The sequence below is a fragment of the Petaurus breviceps genome, unplaced genomic scaffold, assembly GCF_028583685.1.
Source record: "Petaurus breviceps papuanus isolate PSGF00001 unplaced genomic scaffold, PetGlider_PUasm1.0 98, whole genome shotgun sequence".
NCBI lineage: Eukaryota > Metazoa > Chordata > Mammalia > Diprotodontia > Petauridae > Petaurus > Petaurus breviceps.
In genome coordinates, this window is record NW_027187460.1 from 59,803,956 (window position 1) to 59,828,062 (window position 24,107).

At 37.8% G+C, this 24,107-nt stretch overlaps 1 protein-coding gene and 1 long non-coding RNA gene across 2 annotated transcripts in view; one reads left to right on the forward strand and one right to left on the reverse strand.

Moving 5' to 3' along the window:
- Positions 1 to 2,113: 2,113 nt before the first annotated feature.
- LOC138155826 (uncharacterized) lies at positions 2,114 to 3,202 on the reverse strand. Its single transcript, XR_011167001.1, has 2 exons — positions 2,991 to 3,202; positions 2,114 to 2,837 (listed from the first exon to the last, which is right to left on the reverse strand). It is a non-coding gene; the product is annotated as an uncharacterized lncRNA (long non-coding RNA).
- Positions 3,203 to 3,210: 8 nt separating this feature from the next.
- RRM2B (ribonucleotide reductase regulatory TP53 inducible subunit M2B) overlaps positions 3,211 to 24,107 on the forward strand; it is a 36,004-nt gene continuing 15,107 nt past the window's right edge. The window contains exons 1-5 of the mRNA XM_069081040.1: positions 3,211 to 3,374; positions 11,547 to 11,702; positions 19,723 to 19,839; positions 20,231 to 20,364; positions 20,848 to 20,942. Coding sequence (XP_068937141.1) covers positions 3,327 to 3,374; positions 11,547 to 11,702; positions 19,723 to 19,839; positions 20,231 to 20,364; positions 20,848 to 20,942 — 550 coding nt within the window. The 5' untranslated portion in view covers positions 3,211 to 3,326. The remainder of the gene's footprint in view (positions 3,375 to 11,546; positions 11,703 to 19,722; positions 19,840 to 20,230; positions 20,365 to 20,847; positions 20,943 to 24,107) is intronic.

The following is a 24,107-nucleotide window of genomic DNA, read 5'->3' on the forward strand; positions in this document are numbered from 1 at the left end:
TGTACTCTTCCAACATAGCCTTTCAAAACCTAAGATCACCTGTAAGCTTCAGAAGAACCAAAATAGGACATTAGTGGAAGTGTTAAGGGCAAAAATATCTGGTGATTAAAAAAATCCTTTTTGTATGGGGGAGACAAAATGTAACAAATGTGTACAACCAAGCTACATGCAAGATAAATTGGAAATAATCAACAGAGGGAAGGCACCAGAATTAAGAGGGACAGGAAAAGGCTCCTTGTGGAAGATGTGATTTTTTTTTTTTGCCTTTTTCGGAGTGGGGAAGGCAGGGCAATTAGGGTTAAGTGACTTGGCTAGTAAGTGTTAAGTGTCTGAGGTCAGATTTGAACTCAGGCCCTCCTTACTCCAGGGCTGGCGCTCTATTCACTGTGCCACTTAGCTGCCCTGTGATTTTAATAGATCTGGAGCAATTAGGGAAGCTCATGGAGCAGAGATGAAGAGATTTTCAATAATGGGGAACAATTAGTAAGAACGTTAGGAGTGTCTTATTTAAGGAAGAGCCAGAAGAGCTGTGTATGTGTGCTTTGGGGGAAGGGAAGAGATGGGCTGGGGTGAGGTAAGGTAGTCTCTGGACCCTTTCCTTTCAAAACAAAGATATCCTACTTCGGTTAAAGGAAACAGGAAATAATAGGGTATTTGCTCCTTTTAGTGTGCACTTTTAATGTGGGTAAGAGCCAAAGAAATCCTAGGGAGATTTTGGAAAGTAGGCCAATGTGATCTCCCTTAAGTTTAGGCCTGATCATGCGTATGTAAAGAGTTTCTTGTTTCCTTTTTAGCATTCAGTTTCTCAGGACCCGTGGCCATGCCAATGTCTAGTTTCCAGATATTAGATAATAAATAACTCCCAGAATAGCCCCAAGGATCCTAGGTGGTAATTGCTAGAATCATACTGACACTGTCCTATTGTGACTGCGCCATATGATATGTAGTAAATGATGACATTGCTAAAGTTAACCTATGAGCTTAATGTTGTCAAGATGAAGGTGCCTTCTCTGTCTGTTGCCCTATAAAGCAAGTGGGCGCTGGTCAGAGTGGGGGAAACCCACAGAGAAATCTGTGTGTGCCTTGACTAGCCCCCATCGAGGCTTGAGGGGATTTAGGGGAGTGCACAAGTTGTGCCCAGCTTGATTGACCCCATCAAGACATAGGGTAGTTGCCCCCCACCCCCTTCTAGCCTGCCCCTGTGAGGAGGGTGATTAGGGAATAATGTAGGAGTTGCAACTTCCATTATCAGCCACTTCCTTTGAGAAGACTTGACTAGAACTAGAACTAGACTAGAACAAAGCTGATTATTAACCCCTCTGAAGGTGTCTGTCTAACTGACCAAATCAAAAGTAAACTTGTTAGAGGCTGGACTCCAAAACTCCAGTGCCTTCCCTGTGTTATCTGTGAAACACCACTTCATGCCCTTCCTCAAGAGGCTCCATAGTGAACTCTCTCGACTCTAGAATTTGTTGGGTCATTTTAGTCATGCCCCACCCTCAGAGACCCCATTTGGGGTTTTCTTGGCAAAGATACTGGAGTGATTTGGCATTTCCTTCTCTCATTTTACAACTGAGGAACTGAGGCAAATAGTGTTAAGTGACTTGCCCAGGGCAGCTAGTAAGTATCTCAGGCCATGTTTGCACTCGGGAAGATAATCTTTCTGATTTCAGGCCTGGCACCATCTAGTGCTTCACCTGTCAATTCTCTAAAGCTGTTTCTCAAAGGTACAACTTAACAGTATTGTTGGTTCTTATCTCCTCTTCATAAACCTCCTAAACTTGGGGAAGAACTTTTAAAGTGGATTTCCTGTCATTCAAATCTTAGGCAGATTTTTCTTAAAACAAATGAACTGCTTCAAACACCTGCACACAGAACCAGAGCTTACCCGAGCCCAACAGCTCTTCACTCCTCTATTCAGCTCCAAGCCACCTTTTCTACCCACATTTTATCATTGCTTCTTTATACCAAATTGTCTCCGTTGTACTTTAAGTTATTTTCGGATAGGTCCCCAGGGAGGAGCTTATCACTAGTTAGATCAAATCGTCCCCATTTCTCTAGCTGGATTTTTAGTCACCACTCTATTGACTTTACACAGTAGTCAGACAGTAAATTTTTTTTTTAGAAAACTAAATTTTATTTGCAGTTCCAAATTCTCTGTCCCACACCTATTAAGACAAGAAAAACGAAACCATTACAAACATGCACCATCAAGCAAAACGAATCACCTAGTTAACCATGTCAAAAACATTCTTTTTAAATAAAGAAAATGTCCTTCAATCGGCACTGAGCCTCTATCTGGGGATGTTTCATCATATGAGTGACTTGGAATTGTGGTTGGTTGGTCACTATCAACTAGAATTTATTGAAGGTTTACCAGTGAACTAACAAAAGCAAACCCCTCCCCCCCGCGGTTTTTTTTTTTGGAGGGGGAGGGCAGGGCAATTTGGGTTAAGTGACTTGCCCTAGGTCACACGGTTGGTAAGTGTTAAGTGTCTGAGGCCGCATTTGAATTCAGGTCCTCCTGACTCCAGGGCCGGTGATCTATTCACTGTGCCCCCAAGCCGCCTCTAAGTGGCTACCTGCTAATGGGGGAGACAAGCACTTGGGCAAAAAGAGTTTCCTTCCCCCCTAAGAGGGCTTTACAACGTCCCAGGCCTTGAACCCTTCTGACGCTCGTAGTTCCGAACTGGAAGACTTTGGGTGAAAATACCTTGGGGAGATCTTGGGGAGTTAAGGGAGGGCGACGTCAGGGTCTTCCTGTCCTCCGGGCCTGGGATGCTTCGGCTTCGCCACTTGGGCTGTCAGTTCTGCTCTCGCCGGGAAACCAGGGGACTCTTAGGGGATAAGGAATCACACAGATCGACCGAGGACCTGGGCCACGTGACGCGCAGGCGCAGAGGTTCAGCCCCGCCCCCACTGCTTGAAATTCACCAAACCGCAGCCTCTCTTCCCACACCCTACCCCAACCTTGACCCCAGGTATTTTACATCTCCGCCCCTCCAGGCTGGTTCAAGTTGCATTTGGTGAATTTCTTTTGAAGGCAAGTGCACACATCTCACTTCCATTGGGTTCCAAATATTTCCCCTCGGCTTCGGAAGGAACGCAGTACCCGCGTCCGGGTCAGGCTTGGGCCAGGAGAAGTAGAGGCGAGTTCGGGCAAGTCCCAGGGCACTCTGGGGCCCCGGAGTGGGAGGAGTAGAAAAGAGCTCGGGGGCGGGGCCAAGCGTTCGGGGCGGGGCTAGGCCGCGGGCCTCCTCTTGAGAGCTAGCGGCGTAGAGAGCTCCTGGTCTCGTTCTGATTCTGCCTTGCGCCTCTTCCAGGTGATGGAGGAGTCGGGAAGGCCGGCTGCGGCTGGGCCTCAGCTGGATGAGGTAAACACCGCGTCCCCAGCCGCCTTCCTCCCTCCCTCCCTCCCTCCCGGTCCCAGGGATTGAAGAGGAGCGCTTCCCGGCCTCTCTCCGGCTTAGGCCTCTTCGTACCTGCTGGGGCTTCCGACAAGAGGGCGAGGAGACGCAGGGCATAGGCCTCCCCGCCTCCTCCATTCGTCACCCTCCCCGGGATGTAGTCTTGGGTCCCCGAAACGGTCAGGGCAGAAATGACCCCTCTCCCACCTCCCCGGAAAGGAACATATTTAACTCCTTAAGCTCGTTGAACGCTGAGCCCGTGCTGGAGGAGGGTCTGCCTGGAGGAGGTCGGAGGACGCCTCGGACTCAGGAAGACCCCTGGGATCACCTGCCGGCTTGAGCCCGAGCCAGGCATGCAGCCGTCCCCGCCCCCTTCCCCCTCCCCCCTCCCCGCCTCCCCCCCCCCCCCCGCGCCCCCACCCGCCACTTCTAGTCCCTGCGAAACTTCGGACAAAGCACTTAACCCCCGCGGCCCCCACCGCCCTTCTTTATGAGAAATTGGAGTGAAGGAGACCAATGTCTATTAAGCGGTAGACTGAGATCAGTGGTGATCTAAGCTTGCACCTCTGCTTTGGTAAAGGAAATCTCACTGGAAGTGGTCCTGTGCTAATCCCAGCCAAAGATGTTGCGATCTGGGGATAAAAAAAACAAAAACAGAGAAATGGACTGGCACCGATAACAGGAGCTTTTATTTGTCATGAGTTTGTGATTCAAATCGGGAGAAACTGGGATGGGGAGACCTTTTCTCCTCCAATTGAAATTTTATTTTTTTTTTCTGATGAGAAAGCACTCTCCTATCTCCCTCAATAAAAAGGAACGAAAAAAGAAAATCCTTATAGCAAATATTGCCAGTCAAACAAAAAACAAAGTTTCATATTGGCCATGCCCCCAAATGTGTCTCCCATTCTGCTTTTTTAGAGTTATCACTACTGCAGGAGGTGGGTGTTTCAGTCCTCTGAAATTGCAGTTCATCATTGTGTTAATCTTTGTTCTTTAGGCTTTCAAAGCTTTAAAAAAAAATAATATTGTGTAAGTTCTGATTCTACTCACTTCACTCTTCATCAGTTCATAGAGATCTTCCTCCATGGACAGTTTCTTCTGATTCCATTTCATTAAAATGCTTGCTGCTTGCCAGGTGAGAGGCCAGTTGGCCTAGTGGCTAGGAGAGTCACATGGAAGTCGAGAAGACCTGCGATCAAATCCAGCTTTTCACAGGTCTAGGCCACCTGACCCTGAGCAAGACCTTTTTTGGTGTACTCTGAAGACTGTAAGACATTGGGAGTTGCCTACACCAGTGAAAATCCCTGTCTTGACTAAATATGTCAGGCACTAGGAATACAAAGACAAAAGAATAAAATAGTCCCTACCACTAAGAAATTTATGTTTTAATAGATTTGTATTTCAAGCCATGAATGACAGATCAAAAAAATTAAAGATTTTACTGGAAAGGCCCTCCACAGCCTCTAAGTCAGAAGCAACAAACAATTCAAAGCCTGACAAAACTCCCCAAGTGCTAACCAGAACAAGATTAAAATGTAATTGGGAGATGTTTAACAGAATAAATAAAAATGCAACATAAATAATGTTAATTTTAAAAGTCAATAGGTGGTTTGATTGTACTGATCTAAGTACCTTGCACTTAGTAGATAGTTAATTGATGTTTGTTAAATTCACTCTAATTTTTTTTATAAATAAGGGCAATGGAAGCTTAAAGAGATTAAGTGATTTGTCCAAAATTACCCAGGCTGACAGAGTTGAGATCAAATCCATAAAAGCCAAATTCCTTTCTTTTTTTTTTGCCTTTTGGAGGGCAATTGGGGTTAAGTAACTTGCCCAAGGTTACACTGCTAGTATTTTTGTGTGGCTGTTGTATCTCAGGCCTGAACCGAACTCTGGTCTCCCAACTCCAGGGCCAGCGCTTTATTCACTGCGCCACCTAGCCACTCCAAATTCCTTTCTTTTTGCATTACATATATATATATACACATACACACATATGTATATATGTATACACATATATACACCATGCTGTATTTTCCTTACTGCAAAGGAAGTTTCATTGAGGAGAGATCTTGAGTTTGATTTTTGATTTAGGCTACTAGCAGTTTGACTCTGCTTTTAAAGTAATTGGAAAACACATTATTTTGCTATTTGTTGCTGTCACGTCACTGAAGAATATATCCAAAAAGTATTTTATTTAATTGTAACAAATGACTGTTCCAGATTGCTAGTCCCACCATGCTGTTTATTTTATAAGTGTTTCTAAATCATGTATGGTACAAAAGAAATAAAAAGCAATTATGTAGCAACTAGTACTTAGGCACTGTGGGGCGGAATAAAGAAAAATTGGAGAATTAAAGAACTTCTTAGCTGAGAGGAGCCCTTTGAGGTCTAGTCAAACTAGGTCAAACATATACTGACTAACAACACGACAAGATTTTTTAGACCTAGAAGGGACTTTGAGGGTTGTCTAGTCCATCAATTTCTTTACTCTTATAGATAAGGAAACTGAGATCCAGAGAAATTAAAGCAACCTGGACAAGGTCACACAAGTAGTGTCAGGATCTTATGATTATAGCTCCAGGAAAAGTCACAAGTATATAATTTCAGAGGATTCTTTAATTCTATACGTTTCCCACTGTACCAGGAAAATGCTTCCATTAATTTTTTTTCCTGCTGTCATTACTTAACACCTTTCATCCAAAAGTGGACTAGATTTGGCAAAGAACTTGACTTTAGTTCCCTTAGCTTTAATTTTAGCTGTGTGTTACATTTAGAAAGATACTAAGTTTAAGTTTATGGTTTTGATCCTGATTTTTATTGTTTTTAAGTATGTATACCTTAAAAGAATATAACTTTTTTTCCTATGTTAGCTAAATGCGTGCAAATGAATACTTAGTTCCCAAAGTCCAAAGTCCCTTTCTCATGATTTCATTATTTTTATTAAAGTTATTACCATCGTTCCATTCATTCAGTCTAGAGATCTGTCATTATTGATTATTCCTTCTCCCTTGTTCATCAAGTCTTCTCAATTTTTTCACAACAATGTAATAGATTGCTCTTTCTTTTAATTTCCATTGTAGTTCAGCCCTTCATATTTTTTCTCAAGACTATTGCAGTAATCAGACACCTGAGTTTCCTACCTCCAATTTAATCTTGTTTCCCTGATGCCTCTTTTAAAATAATTTTTTTGAAATCTTTTGTCTTTTACATTACCAGAATTTCTGCTAGTATCCTTCCTATCTCTCTCTATCCCTGCCGAAAGAGTCATTCCATATAATGAATATTTTTTAAAGAAAGAAAAAGAGGAAGACAAAATAAATTAGCAATCTGATCAATACACAGAGAATATGAAATATATATATATATGTGTATATATATATATATATATATCTCATACAACATTCATGATCTCCTACTTTTGCAAAGGAGTGGGATGGAGGTATCTTTTCAGATTTCTTCTTTTATGCTTGCTCTTTATAATTTTGCAGTATTCACTTTGTGATTTTTCCTTCCATTTAAATTCTTGTAGTAATTGTGTATATTGTATTCTTGGCTCTACTTCATTCCCCTTATCATAACTTCATCTTAAAACACAGCTCTGCCTCATAAAATATTTGAAGTTTCTGGGCTAAGGCACTCTAGTCCATTAAGTACTCTGTGCTCAACACCACAGTAAATACACATTGTCTACTATGTTCAAGTCATGGATACAAAGATTAATAAGATGTCTTTCTCTGAAAAACTTGTAATTTGTTAGGCAAGATAATCAAAGGATACAGCTACAGTACTATAAATGAAAATTATTATTTATTATATTTATACAATATATATATATTAGTATTATATATATATAATATATACAATATATATAGTATTATATATTAAAATCAAGCAATAAATGCATAAGAAAGACAGGAACAAAATAATGGGAAAAATCACTAGTAAATAAAGGTCAGGAAGACTTCTTGAAGATAGCCCACCTGGGGAAGACCCTGAAGGATGAGGAAAGGATTCCTACAGGGAGAGAGAGTTACAAGGGGAAGGAGCACATTTTAGGCCAAGGTGATGTAACCAAAAAAAAAAAAAAGACAGTAGAAGAAGATAGGAAGAGTTCAGGAGTGGTGAGAGATGGAAAGGTAGTGTGAATCCTGACTGAAGAGCTATGGATAACAGATTAAGGAGTCTGGATTTTATTCAGCAGGCCATTGGGAGCCATTAAAGGTTTTTGGACAGTTCCCTTCCCAGAAGCATTGCTTCTCTTAAGGCAGCCCAGGGCTTTCAGATTTACTACCATTTGATAGTATCTCCTATATTCTCCTTGTAAAAAGTTTATTTTTAGGTACTCAAGTGTAAGACTTTGTATTTATTCCTATTGAATTTCATCTTAATAAGTTTTGCCCAATACTCTAGCTGAGCACTTCTTAAATTTTGGGTTGTGACCTTATATGAATGTGCAGTGACCAAAAATTAATTAAAAATCCAATTTATAATGAATCCAAAGTGTTTCTGGCAGCACTCACCAGGTTGCAATTTCACTGCAGCCTTGGTTCTGAAAACAAAGCATGCCCTCAGATCATACAATGCCAAGGAAACACTGCCAAAATGGGAAAAGGGGTTGAGAGTGGAAAAAGTTTAAGAAGTCCTGCTCTAGCTTATCAAGATCTTTTTGGATCCTGACTATGTCATCCATTGTGTTAACTATCCCTCCAAGCTTTTTCATCTTCAGGTTTGGTGAGCATGTCATCTGTTTCCTTTATTGATTAAAGGTATTGATAAAAATTGATAGTAACTCTGACCCAAACCCAGATCTGCTGTGGGATACTCTACTGGTGACTTCTTACTGCAGTGACATTGAACCATTAACAACTATTCTTTGAGTCCAGCATCCAGTTGGTTCTGAATTTGTTTATTCAGAACTTTTTCATCCAGTTCACATCTCTGTCTGTCTCTTTTCCACAGGAATAATATGAGACATTTTATTTAAAGTTTTTTTTTTTCTGAAATCTAGGTAAATAAATAGTACTCATGTTAGTGTCCTCTCAGGCTAGTTGAGTCATCTTGTAAAAAAAGTAATAAAATGAGATTAGTATGGCTTAACCAGATCTTGATGAAGCCATGTGATTCCTGCCTCCTTTTTTAGGTGTTCACCAGTCATCCCTTTAAATGATCTATTCTAGTATTTTATCAGGAGCTGAAATCAATCAAGCTCATTGGCCTACAGTTTACAAGTTCTATTCTCTTCCCTTTTTTGAAAATCAGGATGTTTGCCCTTTACCAGTCTTGTCATATCTCTCCTATTTTCCAGTCTTTTAATTATTACTGATAGTGGCTCACTAGTCACACCTATTGTGAATACATCTGCTCTACAGGTATTTGTGCTTTTGCTCACCTTGTATATAATTATCTGGGTATGTTTTTGTACCCCTCCAATAGAATATAACCTCTTGGGATTGTTTTATTTTTATTTGTGTACCCCTGCTCCTTGTAGGGGCTATACAACTACCTGTTGTACAGTATGTACATGATAAATATCTATTGAATTATTGCCTACCGTTTCACATACTCTTCATCATCCTGAACTGAGTGTATAGTGGCAAAGTAGCTTGGTCAAGGCAGAGTTGTTTTTGGAGAAGCTAGTTTAGTAAATTTTGCCAAACCCTCTGCTCAGACCATTAGATTTTAACTTTTTTTTGCCTTTTTTGGGGGGAGGGCAATTGGGGTTAAGTGACTTGCCCAAGGTCACACGATTAGTTTTTTTTTTGTGTGTGTGTGTTAAGTGTCTGAGGTCAGATTTGAACTCAGGTCCTGTATTCTATTCACTGCGCTACCTAGCTGCCCTTCAGACCATTAGATTAAAATCCTATTTGTTAAGGACCTATTGTATGACAAGCATTAGGGAATACAAATTAAAAACAACAACAACAACAAACATGCCTAGATGCATGCCCAGGTCTCTCAGTCCCTGCCTCAAGGAGCTCACTCTCTTAAACTACACACATTGGAGAGGTCTAGATGGATGAAAAGTCCTGGAAGCCCTAAGGCAACTGTTTGGCCTTGAGGGGAGGGGTGAAAGGGAGTGAGTGACCCACTACCATTGGGAAGGAGGAAATGAGCCTAAGGGTTATTGGAGTAGTAATTCTGGGCTCTAGCCAGAGGAATTGTGAAACAAGTACATACCACAGCATCCAGGAGTAGAAGGTTGGGAGTGGATTCAAGGGAATTGTCAGTTACCAAGCACCTACAGGGTGCCAGCCATTGTGTTGAGTCTTGGGGATAAAAGAAAGACAACCAACCATCTCTGCCCTGAGGGAGCTCAAAATCTAATGGGGAAGACAACATGTAAATAACTATGCACGAAGTATAGACAGGATAAATAGGAAATAATTGACAGAAAGAAGGCATTAAAATTAAGAGGCATCAGGAAAGACTTCTTGTAGAGGGTAGGATTTTTGCTGGGACTTGAAGGAAGCCAGGAGATAGAGATGAGAAAGGAGAGTGTTCTGGGCACGGAGACAACCAGTGAAAATTCCTGGAGCTCCACTCAGATGGAGCATCTTGTTTAAAGAACGACGAGGCCAATGTCACCACACAGAGGATTTTATATTTGATCCTGGTGATGATAGGAGTCCAGTCACTGGAGTTTTTTGAGTAGGGAGATGATATGGTCAGACTTGTGCCAAAGGAAAAACATTTTGGCAGCTGAATAGAGGATAAACTGGAGTGGTGAGGGATTTGAAACAGTGAGACCCACCACTAGGCTATTGAAAGAGTCCAAGTGTGAGATGATGAGGTTCTACACCAGGGTGGTGGCAGTGTCAGAGGACATGAGAGATGTTATAAAGGGAAAATTAATAAGACTTGGCATCAGATTGGAAATGGTGGGTGGGGATCCTGAGAGATAGTGACGACTCCAGGCTTATATCTAGGTTTTGAGCCTGGGGGACTGGAAGGTGGAGAGTTTGGGGAGAAAGGTAATGAGTTCAGTTTTGGATGTGTTAAGTTTAAAATGTCTATAGGCTATTCCATTTAAGAGGTCCAGTAGGCTTTTGGAGATGTGAGACTGGAGGTCAGAAGGACTTGCTAGCAATTCTCCCATTGTATTATGGGCATCACATTTTAGGAAGAATCAGGTACATTGGAGATTGTATAGAATATAAAGGATATAAATTAAGATGGTAAAGGATCATGAGTCCATGACACATATGAGGATCAGTTGAAGGAAAGGGAAATGTTTTTCTTGGAGAAGACTGTGGTTGGAGGAAGGAATGAGCATTTGAAAGAGTGTCCGTAATAAGGCGATTATGCTTGTTTTATTTGGTTTCATAGGGCAGAGTGAGGAGCAATGGGTAGAAGTTCAAAAGAAGTAAATTTAGCATTAATATAAGAAAAAATTTGAGCTGTCTCTCGGTGCCTAGAATTTCAGATTTACTCCATTGTCCTTGAGAATTTATAACCCTTTGCCTAGATGCATGCCCAGATCTCAAGATTGACAACAAAATCTGATAGTACCTGTGACACTCTGTCAGAAGAGCATCAATTTTACAAATGGTATTGTTAAGGGAATATTTTAAAATGAGTATTACAAATTTTGAAACAGTTATATAGATAGGAGTCAACTCTCTAAAATTTAGGATGAAATGATGAACCACAAGGCCTTATTCCCTGCCCTTCTATTTCGTCCTAAAACATTCTGCATCTTTCCATTCTCCCTGAACTGTTTTATGAGTTCTCTCTCCCTAGTTAGGGTGTGACCTTCCTGAAAGCAAGGATTATATCCCTTTTTCTTTTTATATTTCAGCATTTCATACAGTGCTTGGAGCATAAGTGCTTAATAAATACTTTTTCATTCATGAATTCACTGACAAATGACATATTTCTCCAGATCATTAATGCATGCTCTTTGCTGAAAGTAGTGCCAAGTGATATGTTGTAGGAGAGTTTGCTAATTGTTCCCCACGAAATCCATTTATCAATCAAAAATTTTTGAATGCTTACTATGTGCTAATTTAGTACTGTGATTAATCCTGAAGTAATCTACTCATCCCTAGTTTCCTAATTGTGGGCTAAGATAGAAAGAAAAGGCAGGTGCTAGCAGTGCTTTTTAAAACAAAGTATTTGTGTTTCTTCCTTTAAAAGAGATCATCATCAGATACTGCTGAAAATGGGTTGAAGCCCAGTGAAGAACCACTCCTCAGAAAGAGTTCTCGCCGATTTGTCATTTTTCCAATTCAGTATCCTGACATCTGGAAGATGTATAAAAAGGCCCAGGCATCTTTCTGGACTGCTGAAGAAGTAAGTGCTCATTCCTTTCTACATGATAGGTTAGGACAAGTTCAAAGATCTCTATAATATCTCTTAACGTAAAAAAGTATAGTTGAAATGGACAGGTACTGGCACAGTTCTTTAAACCACCCTGACTCATACAGTAACATAAAATACTTTATGTTCCAGTGCTCAACTACTAAAAACTAAAATTCTTGTTGCAAATATCCTCTCTTGTGTCAGAGTTTGCCCTACCATGTATCACAGAGCAACTTCAGTTCTTAAGCAATCTTTAGACTGTCCAGGGTCATATAAAGCTATTATTTACTGAAGGATGAGGAAGGTAAATAAAATAACAACTCAGCTATAGCCAGAGGCACATAATGACAATATTGTTGACCCCAGTTTAAACTGTAAAACTTGCCTTATCCTTAAGAAAAACTGTATACAGGGTTATATTATATATGTGAGTAGCCTTGTAATCATGGCAGCACTTTAGTCTGAGACTACATGGCTACATTCATTGTGGAGTCATGGGTTATGCTGCTGTCTCCACAGCCAACCCTGAGGCATTTGCTTTGAGGTGCTTAGGCTTAGTTCAAGAAATGTATATTGAATGCCTACTCTGTACTAGATGCTGATGAGGCTACATAGATCAGTAATACACAGTCCTGACCGCCAGGAACTTACAGTCTAGTTGGCATGATGAACTATACTATAGTTCTATATATGGAGAAATAAAATCAAAAGAAATATGTGAAAATGCCTAAGGATAGAACAAAGACAGTGCTGTGAGTTCAGAGGAAGAGCCTCTTATTCCTTGTTGAGGAAATAGAGGGAACTGTTGCAGAATATGATTTGTATGGAGTTTGTGCCCAGCCCCTGGAAAATGGATTGAAGCCATTTAGCCAGATAATAGCAGCTTTTGTATGTGTCAGAGGAGTTTAGAAGGATTCGTGTAGGAGTCTCTTCAACCAAACAAAGCACATATATTACCAGTTATTGTCTGTACTGTCATCTCTGAATACAAAGAATAATGCTTTAATACTTAAGTGGTTCTGTGATCTTATCAGTGTGGATCCTTTCACCTCTGCAGGTTGTAACACACATATGCCTTTTAGTCCTGTGTGTTTCTTGTCCCTGTCATTCAATAGTGTCTCCATAGGTCAGCCCAGTGTACTAGAAGCCTCATTTGTAATCTTATAATTTTTCATGGATACCAAAGCAATATTTGGATTATCCCTTATCCTTCACTTCTACCAGCCCCAGCTTCCTTTGCTATCACACGTCTTGGATACCTCTTCTTATATGCAAATCTTCATTGATAGCATGAGTTACCATTACTTGTCAACTACCTTCACAGCACTGCTCACATTCATCTCCCCATTTGTATCACAACTTCCTTTCTAGGACTATTGCAATTGTTTTCTAATTAGCCTATCTACCTTCAGTCTCTTGGCTCTCTAAGCCATTCTCCACATAGCTGTGACATTGATAACCCTAAATCCTAAAGCACAGGGCTCACTAATATAGTTTATATTTAACATTAAAAACCCTTTATAATTTAGCTTCAACCTGTCTTCCCAGGCTGATTCCACATCACCCCCCTCCCCCCATAACTCATAAGTTTGGTTAGGTCTAGCCATTCTTGCTAACTTCACTTTTTCTTTGAGTGACATTAAATATTCGTATGTTAGAATTAAAATGTCATAATTAGTGTCATTAATAACGAAAAGAAATCACTACTGAAACGCATGCAAAACTAACTGTTCATAGTTATTTTTTGTCCTTTTTCCAGTTTAATCTACAGATATTCATAGTATAATTTAATTTAGCTGGGTCTCACAGAAGAAAATTCCTTACTCTTGTTTTTTGGCCACAAGTCTTCAAGAAACAGTCTTTATTGATTTTGATTATCTTGCTTGGAGAGGGGACCAACAATGGACAGAGCCACCCCATGACTAAAAATCTTTCTCACAAGCTGTTTTGGAGTTTTGGACACTAGGCAAAATTGCACAATGAAATAAAACAGTTACATAACTCAAGGTAAAGTTCAGTTAACATTTTGCTTTATCAAACAGAACAACAGTCACCCTGGAAGAATACACTTCCTAAAATCATTCAATCTTGCTTTGACTTTAAGGATTTCTTCTTTCCAGCTGGTCAAAAGTGAACACGAGATAGTTTCATTAACTGAAGTAATCAAAGAAGCTTCTTTATGTTACGGTGATCTTTACCCAACTGTCTTCAAGATATATCAGTCGATAGCCCCTTGCTCTTGCCTAGGGCATTATTTTGGAACTGATAGTTAAGGAAAACCTGATAAGATTTCTCTGTCTTATTAGGTCAAAGTTCAGCCTAAGATAATTGTAAAATGATTTTTTAATATTTCTAAAAGAGGGAAGGGAGGGGGATTTATTTATATATGTCTCTGTGTGTATATATGTATATATATTTCTTTATGGGGGATTGGTAATAGATAGGATTTGAACTAGAGAGCTAGAGGTTATGGTTCTTACGCCCAATTGTGAATGTTTTATTAAACTTGCCATATTATAAATTTACATTTATGTCCTTGTTTACACATTTACTATATTGAAGCAGCTGTCTAAGGGAAGTAAAATTTTAACCTTATTAACCATGTAATGTAAAATGAGTTAAAAGCTTGTCACACCTGACTACCCAACTGTTTGTGGTTTTGTTTTTTTTTAAACGTTCATTATTTGAACTAAGTGAGCTGTGGGATTGCATCCTAGTCTGAGTTCACACACACAACTTTCTCTTTAACTAGCAACACATATATTGTAAGAATAAAGGGATTTCATAATTACTATCCTCTGTCAATATTAAAAAGATATTCCTGATGTTTAGAATTCCTGAATAACTCTCGTTATGGCATACTTAGTATGCATTTTGTTATAACAGATAATTACTACAGTTTTTAACTCTCCCTAAAAATGTGTTTATGAAATGTGCTTCATTTAAAAAATACATATTGTAATTTAGTCAGACTCCTAATATTTCAGTATTTCAAAAATCCATACTTTCATTATTTTGGGTACTCCCTCTAGTGGTTCAAATTGCAACTCATCTACTCTCTATTCTTATATGACTAATTTATGTCTTCCAGTAAATCTTTTATGGGATCTTTACAAAGCATGCTGAGGGCCTTCCTTCTAGATCTCTTGACATTATATGAATGCTAATTGAAATTATGAGTTGTCTGTTGGTTACTCCTTTCTCTTAATATAGGGATAACCCACCTCCTATTCTAGTCAAATAGCTCCTCTATGATATTTTTATACCATTTCTTTTTATTTCTTTACTGTTATTATGTAGTATCCCACCTGAGACATTTCAGTTACCCTTTGAATTACCCTCAATTTTAACTATTTGGACATTGGTATTCCATGAGTTGAGGCCATTATAGCACACTAGAAGAATATTCTTGTTAAAAAGAGAAATCTTTGTTTCTGATTAAAGATCAGAGTCATTAAAATACTATGCACTTTTCCAGAGGCAATCCAACTTGCACTCTTCCTCATGTTCAGTTCTGGACCTAGGCCATTGTTCATGTATACTTTATGTTCAAAGTATGTATCCTGATTGTCCAGCTCTGTGGAATGTCCATCCTACTGCATATCAATAGACATTCTTCACATAGTCTTTCTTGTTTGAGTAGTTGGATTGAACTCTGTTGAGAGATTATGAATCTTATTTAGGAGATTCTGACACTATATCATGGCTTTATATAGTCTCTATGACATTAATCAAAAACAGAACTATCTGGAAGACTGCGCCATCCATAGGGAATACCCCTTCCATTTGGACTCTGTGCTGGCCATTCTCCAGGGTGATAGCAAATATTTCTTTGATGAGCTGATAGAAATATTTAAAATATATTTTATGAGTAAGTTACACAACTTTTAACCTAAAATATCTTACTTTCTGTTTAAATGGTGTACATTAAAACTTGGTCCAGTTTTTTTTTCTTCAAAATTTAATTGGTGATATGAATGATGGAACTGAGAGTATAGTTATCTCTTTCATTTTGCCATTTTTCCCATCACAGTTTCTATAAATCTTGGGTTGCCGTAAGGAATTAAGTGCTAATTTTTTGTGAGTTTTGTGGAAGCTGAGATGACATGCAGAGGCCAGTAGATGACACAGAAAAAAGTTTAGAAACTCAGAAATGCATCAAATATATGTATAGTATTGTATAGTATAGTCTACGACCAAATTCTTAACCCAAATTTTACAGTAACGTACTGTAAACACCCTATAAATGGAAAAGAAAAAAATTTAAAACTTCTTCTGTGGTTCAAAGAGAGGGCAAAAATATTTTATACATATTTTCCAGATTAAGGGGGGAACCATGTCTCTAACCTCTAGTATGGAAGGGATAACTATATTTATGTGAGATCAAGTTGTTCAGTATTCAGAAGACAGGAATATTATTCAGTTTGTTATTCAACAATTAGAGAAATTGTCTATTCCAAATGAATGAATGAAAAAGCATTTATTAAATACTTAAAATATGCTGTGCAGTAGGGATACAAAAACAAAAATTAAGAAAGGCACTGCCCTTAAGTAGCTTACCCTTTAATTGGGGATACAACACATATAGGGACCTGGTGGCCTGTGAAGGATATTTTGATTGGAAAGTTACAAGGATGGTGATTAGAAGTATCAACTGAAAGTTTTTTAAAGGGAGGAGAGCTAGGCATATGTGTAGGCCTTAGGGAGCCAGTAAAAGAGAATGGAAATAAGGGGAAAAATGAGAGAGGGAAAGGAGGAAAGACTGAGTGCTCAAGAAATGATTGGTGTGACTAGCTCCTGGAAGATGGGAGAAAGATAGCATTAAAGTAGAGGAGTTGGCCACTTGGTTTTAACAAGAAAAAGAGAAGATGGGTGAATATGTAGAGGGATTTTGAACTAGTGAGTGGGAGAGAAGAGGGAGTTCTTAGCAAATAACCTCTATTTTCTCAATAAAATAATGAAACATTTGCTGAAAAGAGAATCTTTCTTATTTGAGTAGAGACTTGTTTGCTTTAGAGACTTGAGAAGAGAAGTTTTGGAATAGCCATTGAGGAAAGTGGAATAGAATAAATCAAGAATAATAAAAGTTTCCGTGTAGCAGTGAAGACCCAGTATAGATGAGATGATATGAATTGATAGTGAACCCCAGCAGCTCAGAGGTAGGATGAAGTGACTTCCCCTACTGGAATGCAGTGATATGGCGGTAGAGAAGGCAGATGTTACGTATATGACAGCAGGACAAGAGAAGTACAAGTAAAAGAAAATCAGAAGTGGAAGATACCATGTAGTTGAATTGGTCTCCTATATATAGTTGAGACAGAAGTGTGAAAAATGAGACCAGATCAGTGGGAGAGGAGGGTAAAGGTTTAGTTTAGTTCAGGACAGTGAGGCAGAGAAATAAAAGGACATAAGATTGTTATCAGAGAGGAAACTTTATAAGTTAAAAATGAAAGGGGTAAAATAGGACAGTATTCAGTAGAAATAAGTTTAGTATATTATACATGAGAACAAATGTAGACATCTCTTCCAAATACATAGTAAGGAATGAATAGTTTTGAAGAAATAAAACTGAAGTGATTTGGGAATTGAAGAAGACTGTAAGTCAAACAGAAGCCCTACTACAAGGAAATAGGACATGCAAGAAGCAGACAGTAGTCTTTTTACTATTCATTATACTAAGTCCTTAATAAACTAATATACTTTTGGCTTCTACATTATCAGAGTTAGATTGGGAAAATTGGAGAGAATCTAGAAATTAACAACTTAATATGAAAACCTATGGAAAAAAGATTATAGAAATTATTTAGGGTAGATAGGAGACTGAAGCAATCAATAACTACTCCAAATATTTTAAAAGGTTTTTATTTTGAAATCTACTTAGAAAATCATCCATAGTTTAAAAAAATTGATACCCATAAGTGATTTTCAATCATTGATTTTATTTCTGATAGGTTTGTTGTTTCCTAGAGGAAATTCATCCTATAGAAATCAAAATTAAGGAACTGATTACTTTAGCCTTACCTATGAGCTCTGGCCTTACTGGAAGAACACAAATAGAGTAGTGTTTTTTCTTCCACTAAAATAAACTTAGGTGAACAGACAGAACCAGAAAACAAACCACTGCTTAAACAGCAAACAAGTTAAGTTAGTTTAAGAGACACTATTGTAAAACAACAACAAAAAGTCTAGGATTTCCAAAAGAAACACTTGAGATGAATTGCTACAAAATTGAATTTCAAAATATTTTTCTTTCTTTTTTTTTTGGTTTTTGGAGGGCAGTTGGGGTTAAGTGACTTGCCTGAGGTCACACAGCTAGATTTCTTTTGTGTGTGTGTTAAGTGTCTGAGGCTGGATTTGAACTCAGGTCCTCCTAACTCCAGGGTTGGTGCTCTATTCACTGTACCACCTAGCCACCCCGAAATTTTTCATTCTTGAGAGAAATTCAGTCTTCTCCCCTCCCCATTAGTCATTTGATATTTCCTTTTTTTTTTCATTGCTTTTTGGAGGGCAATTAGGGTTAAGTGACTTACCCAAGGTTACATGGCCAGATTTGAACTCAGGTCTTCCTGACTCCAGGGCCAGTGCTCTATTCGCCGCCCCCAACCCCCCCCCCCCCCTTTTTTTTGTCTTTATGGGGGGGGGAAGGCAAGTCAACAAGACTAGTAAGTGTTAAGTGTCTGAGGTTGGATTTGAACTCAGGTCCTCCTGACTCCAGAGCCAGTGCTCTCTCTATTCACTGTGCCACTTAGCTGCCCCAGTCATTCAATATTTCTTAAACATTCTACTATGTGACAGGTTCTGTACTAGGATCTAAGAAGACAAATTTGAAAAATAAACAAAAACAAATTCTTGCTCTCAAGGAGCTTACATTTTAATCTATGTGACTGAGAGGGCATGTCTTCCAGTTTGGTTGAAGAGAACAAAACTTCTCAAAATCATTTGTGTTTTAAGATTTGTGAATGATATTGGCACTCAAGTTTTATCAGGATTTTTTTTTCTTATGTATGATTTTTAAAAAGGTTTACTTACAACCTGAGAGTATTTTTGTTATTCTTTTTTTTTTATAAGCAATTGGGGTTAAGTAACTTGCTCAAGGTTACATGGCCAGTTATTTCTGGGTGTGGTGCTAAGTATTTGAGCCCAGATTTGATCCCCAGGTCATCCCCACACTGGAACCGGTGTTCTTACTCACTGAGCCACCTGGCCACCCCTTATTTTTGTTATTCTTTTAAATTGCTTCTTAAAAACTAATTTTTTCTTTGGGAACAAGGTTCATTTTTATAAGGGAAGACAGTTGGGAAATATGTTTCAATTTATCAATGTTCATATTTTGGCTAACTTTATGAATCCCTCTTCTACAAAGTAAGGTATATTTGTAATGTATTTTGAACCCAAATAATTTTGTTTGATATGACTACTGGCAATTTACAAAATGTAAGACTTGGCAATATAGTAGCGTTGGTAACCAGCTATAAAGTATTTATTATGTATCAAAAACTAGCTTGACCCTAGAAGAAAGCAACAGGACATGCAAGAAGAAGGAACTAATCTTTTCACTACTGTATTTGTGATATTGGTAAAGTTCTTAGTAGACCTACATATAATTTTGATGTCCATATTATCAGAGTTAAAAAAAGAGAGAGATTTGGGAAAATTGGAGAGTACAATCTGCTCATCACCATGCTAAGCAATGTATAAATTACAGTAGTTGACTTCATGGAAGTTTATTAACTCTTTTCTCAAAATATCTTTGAAGATAAGCTTCCTTATTACCTTTTCTTCAGATGTAATGTAGGTTGCTCTGTTTTATTTTTTAAAGTGTAATCTTACCAAACATTATAACCCCTCTTTCAGAAGAATAGAGGATTTAAAATTTGTGTACAATAGAAGTATTTCTTAATATATAATTTAAACAGAATGGAAGGGTGAATTGCAGTATGAGGTTTTGCTTGTTTATTGAGAAACATTTTGGGCTTGTCTAAGTTAAAATTTTGGAAACTTTATATTTCAGGTTGACTTATCAAAGGATCTTCCTCACTGGAACAAACTAAAATCAGATGAGAAGTATTTCATCTCTCACATCTTGGCCTTTTTTGCAGCCAGTGATGGGATAGTCAATGAAAATTTGGTAAGAGTGATTTCCTTTGCTTTGGTTAATACTCAATAGTTGTTTGATGATAGCAGGAAAATATTTCATATTGATACTGTAAAACGTATCTGGAAAGGTAAAAACTTTAAAACTGAAGTTATGAGAAGGGGAAGGATTCTGAAATATCGAAGCAAAAGATGCCTCACCTTCATTTGACAGACATAATGTTAGACTGGCTCTAATAATTTTTACAAATTAGAAATATCTTCTTTTTATTATGCATAATTTACAAAAACCATCTTCTTGGCCAATTTGTGACAGGACAAGCTTAATAGAGAATATTTGGCTAATTTGAAATTAAATTTTCTTATTGACTTGATAACTAATATTTCATGGACTTTCATTAAATTTATGCTTTTTTTCCCTTTAGGTGGAACGCTTTAGTCAGGAGGTGCAGGTCCCAGAAGCACGCTGTTTCTATGGCTTTCAAATTCTCATTGAGAACATTCATTCAGAAATGTACAGTTTACTAATAGATACCTATATCAAAGACCCCCAAAAAAGGTATGTTGGGATTTTCATCAACCTTTTAAATTTACTTATAGATATCTGCTTCATTTGTACATTTACAGTCAGTCATTGAATAATAGCTATTTTCCACCCACACTAAATGATGAATTAGCAGTCATTTAGCCATTTTAATTTAAGTACACCATGTTTTTTGTTCATTGTATGTATGTTTATCTTATGTTGAACATTCTGATCACTAAGTTTTGAAAGTATGTTTAAAGAAACTGTCCTCTTTAGAAATCTTTGGTCACAAATAACATGTCAGATGATACCTCTTTCATTGTCGTTTTGAGGCTCAGTATGGTTTTTTGCTTTTAGTGAATATTCTACAGTTCTGAAAAGCTGACTATGTATTGTTTATAGAATTGAAGGTAGTTCAATGATCATTTGTGGTTGAGCAATGAAAATTTTGTCTGATAAAGAAAACTAGGTAGTAAAAAGTGAGAAATCGTGCCATTTAATATTTTGGTTTTACAGGGAGTTCTTATTCAATGCAGTTGAAACAATGCCGTGTGTGAAGAGGAAAGCAGATTGGGCCTTGCGATGGATAGCAGACAGAAAATCCACATTTGGTATGTTGCTTTAATTTACATATGTTCTAATTGGACTCAGCTAGTGTAGAGCTTTTTAATATAGGATGGCTTTAGATGGAATCACTATTAACCTCATTGGGTCTTAGAATTAAATTTATTGATCTCTAATATCAATCCCATTCCTATAAATAAACAAATAAAAATTATTCTGAATAATCAACATTGATATCTGCTTCAAGAAAAATAAGTCTTAAATTTAGAATGGAAATATAAGATATAGTAGCTAATTAGAAACCAGAGTAAACAATCTAATTTTAGTTGGTATGCTGAGAGACTAAAGGTTAAACAGGCATTAATGCAGACAGAGAGATAACTTAAGAGTTAGTCATGCAACAAAATCTGATCAGGAGTTTTCTAGTCATCTACAATTTATAACTATTTTCAGTAATATTTTGTACCTTTATTGACTCAAAAGCAGGTCAAAATTTGTCTCCTGCAGTGTTGTAAATCATTAAACCATGGAATCATAGACTTCAAAGGAACTTTAGAAGTCCCTTTTCCTAATCCCAACCCAAAACATGAATCTTATCTATAACATCTATAACATTCTTGGTAGTGGTGAATCAGATAGCAAATATCAGTTAGACTTGTCTTAAATTCTGGTTGACAGGGGAAAGGAGAAGTAAACCTTTGGGAAAAAAACATATTTTATTGGATACTATGAGGATGAAGCAAAATAGAGGGGAAAGAGAGAGAGAAGAGAGGAATACTATTTTTTCCTTTGCTATTATTGGGAAAATATTGTTAGCATTCAAGAAATATTTATTGAATTGCTTTCCAGATCACCTGTAGCTAGGACAAACCCTGCACTGAGGGCTCTGTTTCTTTTCTTTTTAATTTAAATGTATTTACTTTTAGTTTACAACATTCAGTTCCACAATCCCTTGAGTTTCAAATTTTCTCCCCTTCTTTCTCCTCCCCCTGACTCCCCCATGGCAGCATGCAATCAAATATAGGATCTACAAATAACTTCACATTAAACATTAGTTAAGTGGTACAGAAGGATTATAACCAATTGAGTGAAGAGTCAGAAAGAAGAAACAGAACAAAAAAAAAGAGAGCAAGTAGTTTGCTTCAATCTGCTCTCATCCTCTGTAGTTTTTTCTCTGGATGTGGATATCTCCTTCCATCATGAGTCTTTTGGAGTTGTCTTATAACCTTGCCCTATTTCAAGAAGAAGGAAGGGCCTTTGGAAGGAGGTAGAAAGGGAGAGAAGAATGAAAAGTCACATGAGTCATGCCAAAGTTTTTTAAATACTCCATTTCATAAGATACATGAAATTGCATAAAACCCATAATCATTGAAAGAGATTGGCTTTAACTATGTACAATGGGAAAAGACAGAGTGAAAACTACATATTTCCCAGATTACAACATGCAGTTGGATTGACACAATGAGCTGAGCCCCATTTTTGAACTTTAGTGGTAATTTGTCTTCATGTACTGCTTTTTGTCACCAGGGCCTATCTTTAACAACACTGGTATCTTTCCAGTAGTGCTATAAATCATGGAATACGGTGAGTTCAGAAAAATCAAAGTTTTAGGTGATCCAGAGGACAGTGGAAAGATGCATTGTAGATCTGAGTAGGCCACCACATACTGCCAGCAGTAATGTGAACAGTCTTAACTTCACCAACTTCTAACAGAAATGTGAGCATTTCTCAAATGTAAACATTAGAAAGGAACATCAGGATGTATATGAAAAAGAGAGAGACCAGTTGTGTATCAGGAGTGAAGGATAGAAGAAGATGAGTGCTGCAGTAGGAACCATGAAATATGGAAGTAACTAGGAAGGCCTAAAAATGACTTTTAAATAAATATAATGTGCCTTTAAAATCAGGTTTCCTGTTTGTCAGCTAAAGTCTAAATTATTTCAGAAGATATTGTAGTAATATACTCTATCTGTACTTCTGAGAGGCAGCATGGCATAATAATTAGAGTGGTGAAATTGGAGTTAGGAAAATCTAGATTCAGTTCCTGCCTCTGACACCTATGTAATTTAGCTATGTAATGATGATCAAATAAGTTTAACGCTGAGACTCATTTTCCTCATCTTTAAATGGAAGTAATAGCATCCATACTGTCTATATCACAGGTCTTCTTGACTGTCACTAGGCTCAAATAAGATAATGAAAACATCTTTGTTAATTTCCAAGTGTCCTATAAAAATTGTTTTTTTCTGATTATTATTGAAGTGAATCTCTGAGTAATTCATCACATGATGATAAGGATAGAGGGACCACACTTGTGATATTTTCAGTATAGGGAATCCCAGATGAAACTCCCTCAACCAAATGAGGTTGGCAACTTCTGTGCAACTGGAGAGTCTTAGAAAGTTGCTTAGAGTTGAGGCCCAGTGTGGGGGAGCCAGATTAAAATGTAATTGGGAAATGTGTTTAACAAAACAAGTAAATATACAGTGTAAAATGGATAATATTAATTTGTAGTTTTGCAAGTCAGTAAGCCAACCTTCCTATTTCACCTTCACACCCCTAGCATAGAACACTTAGAATTTAAGTGACTTGCCAAGGGTCTTTCAGCTAGTCTAAGTCAGAGCTGACCTGTTCTCTGTCCACTATACTACACTGCTTCTATAAAGACTGGTGATAATCATTTAATATTAAGTCCTCAGCGCATTATATTCCACAGTGTGTATAAAAATAATTACAACTAGGGACAATATTTTCGTTTTTTGTTTATTTTTTTGCTTTTTGGAGGGCAATTGGGGTTAAGTGATTTGCCCAAAATCACACAGCTAGTAAGTGTGTCAGGTGTCTGAGGCTAGATTTGAACTCAGGTCCTCCTGACTCCAGGGCCGGCACTCTATTCACTGCACCACCTATCTGTCCCAATATTTTCGCATAAGAAAAGATGACACCACAATGACAGATCGAGCAAAGGCACATCTTCATTAGGTTTTGTTAGCACATAGCGATTAGACTAAAGGTACCTCTCCTACTTATTTTTATTACAGAGTAAACTTTAAATAAAACTATGTCTATAAAACAAAAATACCAAATTGAATGTTTATTTTCAGGGAATACAAATGAAACAATGTCTGCCCTTGAGCTTATAGTCTATTGGGGCAAACAATGTGTACATATATAATTATATAAAAATAATAAAATACAAGGTAATGGGGAGT